The sequence below is a fragment of the Eubalaena glacialis genome, chromosome 2 (assembly GCF_028564815.1).
Source record: "Eubalaena glacialis isolate mEubGla1 chromosome 2, mEubGla1.1.hap2.+ XY, whole genome shotgun sequence".
Classification (NCBI taxonomy): Eukaryota; Metazoa; Chordata; class Mammalia; order Artiodactyla; family Balaenidae; genus Eubalaena; species Eubalaena glacialis.
Genome location: NC_083717.1, coordinates 59,086,676 through 59,095,435, shown reverse-complemented (window position 1 = coordinate 59,095,435; position 8,760 = coordinate 59,086,676). Strand labels below are relative to the sequence as shown.

At 52.2% G+C, this 8,760-nt stretch overlaps 1 protein-coding gene across 1 annotated transcript in view; it reads left to right on the top strand.

The window, feature by feature from the left end:
- The first annotated feature begins 6,010 nt into the window (after nucleotides 1-6,010).
- ACSBG1 (acyl-CoA synthetase bubblegum family member 1) overlaps nucleotides 6,011-8,760 on the top strand; it is a 49,666-nt gene continuing 46,916 nt past the window's right edge. The window contains exon 1 of the mRNA XM_061181847.1: nucleotides 6,011-6,135. Within this exon, the coding sequence (XP_061037830.1) occupies nucleotides 6,056-6,135 (80 nt within the window). The 5' untranslated portion in view covers nucleotides 6,011-6,055. The remainder of the gene's footprint in view (nucleotides 6,136-8,760) is intronic.

Below are 8,760 nucleotides of genomic sequence, written 5' to 3'. Positions count from 1 at the left end.
AAGATGGCTGTTCTGTTGCTCTCTGTACATCCCCTTCTAGACCAGGCCCTGCTTCATTCACATGACTATCCAATCCTCTTAATTATAGGGGTTAATTAGTCCCTGGTAACTGATGAGCCCACCTGAGTCAAATCTCCCCTATAAATGGTAGCCTGTTTCTCCCCTGAGTAGTGAAGATGGTTGCCATGTCCTGCTTGCCAGCTGCCATGTCTTGCCAGCTGCCATGCACGGAGGGGTGTCGCCCCAGGACCCTTTGTTTCAGACATGTAAGATCCCTTGTTCAATAGATCATCGTTGTCTCTGTTGCTATCTTTGGGCTCTTTCTTCGGTCTCAAGGCTGGGCAACTACCAGGCTAGCAGGCCTGCGGGATGCAGCCCAACCCACATGTAGACTCTGTCTTCTTCCAATTAATTGTTTACAATCGTTCCACGTCCATCGTTGTACCATGATTTGTTTTTGCAAGTTGTTTATCTTGGTATTCCTAATCATCCTTTTTTTTTTTTCCCCTCATTAACCAAATAGCATATCTTCAGGTTGAATCATCGTCTCAGTCATCCCACCTGTTGCATGGAGGGCCCCTTTTTGCCTGGAGACACCCAGGAACTGTCGATTATGCTGCGGTGATTGGGGTCCACAGCTGTTCCACATCTACACTCACAGGTCAGAATTCCTTCATTTGATCAGTATTGAGAACCTACTCTCTTCCAGGCACTGTTGTTTTTTTTTTTTTTTAATGCAAAGGGTTATATTTTGTTTTCCAAAATGACCCCATAGGCCTTCTTTTTAGGAACTCACTTTTGAGCAGTTGTATTATTTTTTTATTGGAGTGTAGTTGATTTACAATGTTGTGTTTCTGCTGTACAGCAAATCGAATCATTTATACATATATCCACTCTTTTTTAGATCCTATTCCCATATAAATCATTACAGAGTATTGAGTAGAGTTCCCTGTACTATACAATAGGTTCTTATTAGTTATCTATCTTATATACAATAATGCCAGGCACTGTTTTTGAGGAAGGAACTAAAGAAACAGAATCCCTGCCTTCCAGGAGCCTGCATCTTAATGGACAGATAGATGATAACACAGAGTATCCTGGAATTAGATGATGGTGAGAGCGTGGGGACAATAAACAGAAAGAGGGTGGGGAGTGCTGGGTGGGTGTGTGGTTTTAGCTGCAGTGGTTGGGGAAGGCCTTACTGAGAAGGTGATGTCTGAGTAAAGATGGAGGGAGTGAAGAGAGAGTTGGCGGATGTATGGGGACAGTGTGTCCCAGGCAGAGGGAACAGCCATACAGAGGCAGTGGGGCAGGAGGAAGAGCACGGAGGCCGATGTGGCTCGCTGGGGCCCAGGACCGGGAAGGCCAGTCATCCACATCTGATGGGGACGGGGGCTCCCCCCTCAGCACATGCTGTCCTGAGTCCCTCCAGCCTCCTCCCTTCCCACGTGCCCTTCACTGTCCCTTTCAACTCTCACTTCACCTCTCTCTCCTTTCCAAGCCCTGTTTTATCTAATCTCAGGGGGAGGAAAAATTGACTCCGTGCACGTGTTTGCATCATCATGTTCGCATCATCACATTCTAGGTCAGATGTTTCTGGGAACCTTTGTTTCTGCCTTAGTGTGGACCAGCAGAGGGAACGTGGTCCCCACAGGGCAGAGAGAAGGAGGCAGAGAGGTACACAGAAAACCAGGTTATTACCAGAGATACAGCAGTGCCACAAGGAAGCCCCGACTGGCCCCTTCTCCCCAATCTTCTAGTTCATTCCATAGCCTACAACTCCAAGAAGCAGTGATTACTAGCCCCCCTCACTATGACAAAGCTCAGACTCAGAGGGATGGGGCCCCTTGCCCAAGGTCACTCAGCTCACAAGCAGAAGAAGCAGGATTTGAACCCAGGTGTGTGTCAATCCAAAGCTTGGGGTTTCCCACTTCCTGTGGCTCCTCACTGTTAGATACAGAGCTCAGGGATCTACAAAGAGTTGGAGCCCTCTCCTAGAAAAATGCAAACAAATGGACACACACACACACACACACACACACAACGTTGCCTGTGACTTCAGGGGGTTCCCCGAGTCCAGGTAAGAACACCTATACCAGCCAGTCTGCGGCCTGTTAGGAACCGGGCCACGCAGCAGGAAGTGAGCGGCGGTCAAGCAAATGAAGCTTCATCTGCCGCTCCCCCAGAGCTTGCCTTACTGCCTGAAACGCACCCCCCCCCCCGCCCCCATCCATGGAAATATTGTCTTCCACGAAACCGGTCTCTGGCACCAAAAATGTTGGGGACCGCTGACCTATACCATCTGTGGCTGTCTCTCTGGAGGGCCCTGCATGGCTGGGCCCTCCTTGCTGCAATGCACTATGCGCCCGAGCATCCTAGAGAGGCCTTTTCCCAGCCAGCAACCCCTCCCCACTCTACCCACAGCAGCCGGAGCAAGAGGAGAGCCCTCCAGCTGGTGCAGAAAACATCTTGGCCTCACACACACTGCAGGGACAGATCTTCCCAGTCAGCAAACTCACGTGGGCAAAATTGCAACTTGATTTTTCTGTAACTCCATGAATTTTTAAAATCTCTCCTCCCTTCCTCCTATGGCAAAATAGTTTCTGTGAAATGGACACATTAATTATCATTTTCAAGTTTAAATTAAGTCCCAGCAGTTCCACTTCTAGGAATTTATCCTAGAGCTAGACCAACTCGAGTGCATATGGTGCAGGAATAAGGCTGTTTGTTTCAGCAAAAAACTGAAAACAACCTTGATGTTCGTTGTACAGGATGGTTTAGGTGTATCCTGGCCAGCCCTTCTGTGGAATGCTGTACACCCCGAAAAGAGGACTAGGAAGCTCTCAACACAACAATAGGAAAAGCACTCCAGCCAACACTGTCAAGTATGAGAAACAGGTATAAAATTGTGTATACTGTGTTACCATTTGTATATATCCAGAATATTTCTAGAATGATGCAAAAGCAACTTTTAACAGTGCTGGCTCTGGGAGAAGAAATGGGTGAGGAAAGGAGAGAGAAGATGGGGAGAAAAATTTACTTTTCACTGAAGTTCTCTGTACAGTTTTTAAGAAAAAAATTTTATTGAGGTGAAATTCACATAACATTACAATTTTAAAGTGCACAATTCAGTGGCATTTAGTACATCCACAATGTTGTGCATCCACCAACTCTACTTCCAAAACATTCCATCACCCCAAAGAGGAAACCCTGTACCCTTTAAACAATCATACCCCTTCATACATTTTCCATGTTCCTGCTATATCAGCAAGGGTCCCGACAAGAAAGAGATGGCCCACTCAGAGGGGCAGTTAGAGAGGGGAGGGCAGGGTTAAGGGAGCCACAAAGGATGGCGAAGCAACAGCAGGGAGCTGGACCACTCCTGTGGCCCCAAGCCATCTGGGCGGGATGTGGATAGGACCTTCGGCTGTCAGGACAAGGATGAAGCTGCTGCCCCAAGGGCAGCCATCAGGGAGGGAGTGAGAGGAATCAAACTCCCAACCTCTTTCTGTCTGTCCTCTGTTCTCCAGCTGCCATCTGTATTGGCCTAACTCAGCCAGAGGCCAGGGGTCCTGGTGATACCCACACAGGTGAACTTTGGGGGACCAAGCCACTGGAGAGGGAATCTGGGGGGCAAAGGCAGAATAACCAGCACATGGTTATAGACACTTTTCCAAATCAAGTTAGTTAAGTATTTTTAAAGCTCAGCTAAATCAGACTCAGTGGTTCCCTGTCCTTCCCCTCAGCACCATGTCCCAGCATCAACCCTATGTATGAGATGTACTTGTGGTCCTGGTCCTCAGGTGGGGTCAACCCTGCACGCAAGGACCACTGAATACCCATGCTCCCATCAGCCTCTGTTGCCAGCCTGCCAACCCTACCCTCTCCTCATGTGGACCCTTGGTCCACTGCCTGCACTGAGGAGTGGGACTGCCCAGGCCCTCTTGGCCCTGGTGCCTCGGAACCATCTCCTTCTCTGTGGCCTGCACTGCATACTGTAGGGCCTTGTTACTTTCTTGGGAAGCCTCAGGCCCCACTACCCTCTTCCCTCCTTATGGCTCAGGAGCCCCTCTCCAAGCCACCCCCCAACCCCCCGCCAGGTCCTGGCCTCCTTTTTGAACTCTCTCCCTTTTCCAGCTCTCAGGATCCCTAAGAATCTGAGGGATGGGGTTGGGAGAGGGGAAACTTGCTCTGCCTCATTATACATCTTTCCAAACCTTTCCAGGCTTTCATCTTAACCAAAGTTTTTGAACTTAAAAGTTAAGAATTTGATGTCATTTTTTTCTCTGATTCTGTTTCCCCTTGGGTGGGGCCTCACCACTTATCACTCACAATGATGTCCCACTGGGCACATTCAATCAGCCCATGAGCACGGCTCTCCCCATCACCTTCTCATGTCCAGCTGGAGCTGGCAGCCACCGTGGCCAGACTCCAAGCCAACACCCTCATGATCCAAACAGTTAAATTAAGGCCCAGAGAGGGGCGGAGACCTGCCCAAGGTCATGGGGAGAAGGGGTCAGTGGAAGATTCGAGCGTCAAAGCCAGACTCCAGGCCTCCTGTCTAATGTGCCTTCAATGTATTGGGAGGCAGCATCCTAGGGTCCATGCTCTGAATTTTCATGGATTCAGGCAAGCTCTTTCTCAGCCACCTGCCTCTACCAGTTAAGACCTGTGACCCAGCTGAACCTGCTGACCCCTTTTGAGGACATCTCGTAGAGTCTCCACCAATGCCTCCTGTATTCAGGCTGTACTCAGTTGGATCATGTGCCCCCAAAAGTCATGCACACCCAGAGCCTTGGAGCGTGACCTTGTTTGAAAATAAGCTCTTTACAGATATAATTAGTTAAGATGATATCATACTGGATTAGGGTAGGCCCTAGTCCAATGACTGTTGTCCTTAAGAGAAAATAGGGACATAGACACAGAGGGCAGACAGCCATGTGGAGACAGAGGCAGAGATTGGAGGGACACATCTACCAGCCAAGGAACCTAAGAATTGCTGGGAACCACCAGAAGCTAGAAGAGGCAAAGAAGGATTCTTCCCTAGAGCCTTTAGAGAGAGCATGGCCCTAATGACCCCTTGATTTCAGACTTCTGGCCTCTAGAACTGTGAGAGAATACATTTCTGTTTTAAGCCATCCAGTTCGTGGTACTTTGTTCCTGCAGGGAACTAATACACAGTCTAAGGGGGAGATTTCTGGTACTCAGAGAAAGCCCCCCGCCACCCGCCCTGCCCTACGTGAATTTTCCACATCTGTTTACAGATGCCTGCAAACCCACCATGAATACTCTTCTTTCCTTTAGCTGATGGAACAGATCCACGCTTCTATTTTCGTGCCCCTGGGTGGTCACGTTCCTAGGTCCTCTGTCACGTCTGCTTCAGTGCAAATGCTTCTGTCAACTATATCATAGTCCTCAGTGTTGGAAATGTCTCTTTCCTTCCCCTGGACTGGGGTTCCCTGAGGGCAGGAGCCACAGGTCCTCCTCGGATCTCCAGCCTCCAGTGCAGGGACTGGGAGAGGTGGGCTGTGCGGGTGAAACCCCTCCCTGGGGCTGCGTCCAGCCGACGGTGAGGCAAGGTTGCAGGATGTGGACAGTCGAGGTTAGCAGCCACTGCAGGATCTGAATCCAGATTGGTGCTGAGAACCCCTTGGGCTCCGACGTGGCCTTTTAAAGCCAGTGAGGAGGTTTTCTGGGGGCCCAGAAGCCCTGAGCCCATTGGCCAGACTTCCTGGGAGAACCAGAGTGGATTTGCATGAAAAAGAACACTGGCTTCATTGAAATTCTCCTCGTCTCGAGTGAAACAAAATCACAAAGAAAAGGAAAGTTTTAATCCTGAGCAACTTCACCGCTGAGGGGTGTTTTGAGCTTCTAAAAATAGAGAGGAAATGGGTCTCTTTGGGCCACTCCAGTCACCGCCTCCCCAGCCAACCCCCCCACCCAGTCAAGGCCAACCTCTCGTGCAGTGGGAGACGGCTCTCTCTCCGGCAGATGCCCGTGGTGGGTGCCGTGCACTTCTGGAGCCGGACGCAGCTGTCCCCCCCAGGACCCCAGCATGCCGGACAGCAGAGTGGCCCCGCAGGAGAGCCGGCTGGATGCGAGCCTGGGGACCAGCCAAGAACACTTGGGAACCAGGTAAGTAGGGAGGTCGGTCTCTGTCCACGGAGCCTCTGGCCGAGCTCTGGACTTGACTCTGCTGTGTGAACCTGGGCAAGCTGCCTCACTCTCTGAGCCTCAGTCTCTTCATCTGGGAAATGAAGGGAAGGGTCTGGATGATCTCTAAGTGGAATAAGCCCTGGACTGGGACATGTGTCACTTGGAACTGTCTACTCCCCTGTGTGGCCAAGAGGGGCTCAACCGAGGAATGAGGGCATGAGTAGGGGGCAGCAGGTGGATGGAGGAAGAAGTTTTCAGTCAATAGGAATATTCCCCTGTCTCCTCAAGGGGGCCTTTGGCATGGGGGGGTCAATGACAGACAAGGACAGGGGAGAGCCAGAGGATCCGGCTCCAGCTTGCTGTGTGACCTTGGTGGGTCCCTGCCCCTCTCTGGGCTGCAGCTTCCCTGTCTGTACATGAATGCAGTGGTTGAATTTTCCCCAAAGCCCTCCTGCTGTATGCATTCTTCTAATCTGTGATTCAGAGGAAGCGGGTTCAATTTGTCAGCCATTCACTAGTGCCCACTCTGGCCCAGGCCCTGTCCATCCAAGGAGTGGGAGCATCCTGAGAAGTTGGGACCCAGTCCTGGCCCAAGGAGCCCCCAACCAGGAGGCAGGGAGAAGGCAGACACATGGAACCCCAGGGTCCAGATGGCTGTGGTCTGTGCCCAGGAGGAACACAGGCCAAGAGGAGGAGGGAAGCTTCTAACGGGAGACTCTTGAGACAGGCCTTGGATGGTCAGGAGGGCACTGACAGTCGGAGAGGAAGGGCCATGCGGGAGGAGGGACCAGCGTTGCCATGGGGAGAATATGCAAAGGAAGACGGGGAACTCAGGGAAGGGAGAGGCCTGGGTAGCTGGAGTGCGGAAGGAGAGAAGGACAAGGGAGAAATGCCAGGGGCTGAGCCCTATGGGGAGAAGTTGCCAGGGTTTGAGCTACAGAGTGAATGGCCATTGTTCTCAATGAGGGGTTACGAGGAAGGAAAGATGGAGCAAATGGAATAAATGTGAAAGTGCCTCACAGGCAGAAGCCCCTCCCAGGGCTGGAGGCCTGGGCCCTGCCCTGGGTCTGCAGAGAACGGAGAACGGACTCCTGTCCTTCCAGAAGCAGGGGCTCCTTACCTGCAAGACCTCCAAGAGCATGAGGTCCAGCCCCCTCCCTGGACATAGGCCACACGCAGAGGGTCAGTGGGGCCCTCAAGGTGGGCTGGCTGGAATTCCCTCACCCTGGGGAATGGGCTCACAGAGGCCTGGACCTGCTTTGCAGACTCCATAAAAGGGAAGCAGCAGAGAGCCCCAGGCTGGGGCAGGGCCGGGAAGGGTAGGTAGGTGAGGAGCCCTGTGGGGGAAGAGAGGGCTGAAAACTCAGGGTCAGTCCCCCTGCTTTCTTGCTTAGCAACTTCGAGTAAGTTGTTGAGCTTCTCTGAGCCTTAGTATCACCGTCTGTACAAATGAAGACAAAACGCCTGACCACTATTAACCCTGCAGAAAATTTGGACAGATTCTATCAGCTGGTGTGTATGAAATGCTTTCAAAGGCACAAGGGCCACCCCTCACAGGCATAGTGAACCTCCTAGCAATGCCTGGGAATTCTCTTAGCAGGCTGCGGGTGCTCATGCCTTGGGTTCCCATCCAGCTCTGCTCCGGACCTACTCTGATTCTGGGCAAGTCACACTCTCTGAGCCTCAGTTTCTCCATCTGTCAAATGGGGATGATAATGCCTGCTCTGTCGGCCTTGCAGAGTAGTCGTGAGGAAAGAACTTTGAACCCTTGTTTAACATTGTTCTCAAGTCAGAGGCCATTACAGCTGCTGTGATGCCCCTCCAGGCCGGCCCCAGCAGCAAAGGGCTCTATCTCAGGCTTGCCTATCTGTCCTGGCCTTGTGGCCATGGGCTGGCTGCTGCTCCTGGGGGAGGGTGGGCCTACATTCCTCCAATAGCCTGAGAGGGGCCTTATCTTACCCCTTTCCCCTTCCCAGGGTTGCAGAGGGGAGGCCGGAGATCAGGGAGGTGGAGACTGGGCAGAGGAGGGTTTGCACACCAGGCTGACCCACATGAATTCCCTTTTGTGCCACACCGCTTGCAGGGTTTGAGGGAAGGAGCCAGGCCAGGGCCAAGAGAGGCTGGGTCTGCTGGGCTGGAGCCAAGACGGGTCAGGTGCTGATCTGGCAGCTTGTGCTCTGTGTCCTTTGAGGCTGCGGCTGTAGACCATGCCATCCATCAGGAGTACCCATTGGAGTAGCCCTGTTAAACTCTTGGTGCAGGAGGGACACCAGCCTCCCTGAGCCTGAAGAAGCCCAGGTTGGAGGAAGGGCTTCAGAAGAACCAGAGAAGGGGACAGTTCATCCTGGGTTTGAAGGGTCGTGGATGCCCTAGTGGCAGGCAGGGGCATCCTGTGGACTGCAGGTGTGGTTGTGGAAGAGTTACAGGTGGCCGTCAGACCAGTCGGGTTAACTCCTAAGCTAACTCCTAGGTCTGGATAGGCTGGTGTGGCCAGACTAGGGGCAGCCAGGCATGAGGGCTGCCAGAGCCAGAGGAAGAGGCAGAGAGGAGCCCTGGCAGGCGTGGAAGCAGCAGAAGCAGGAGAGCCTAGTTTGGGGAGGTAAC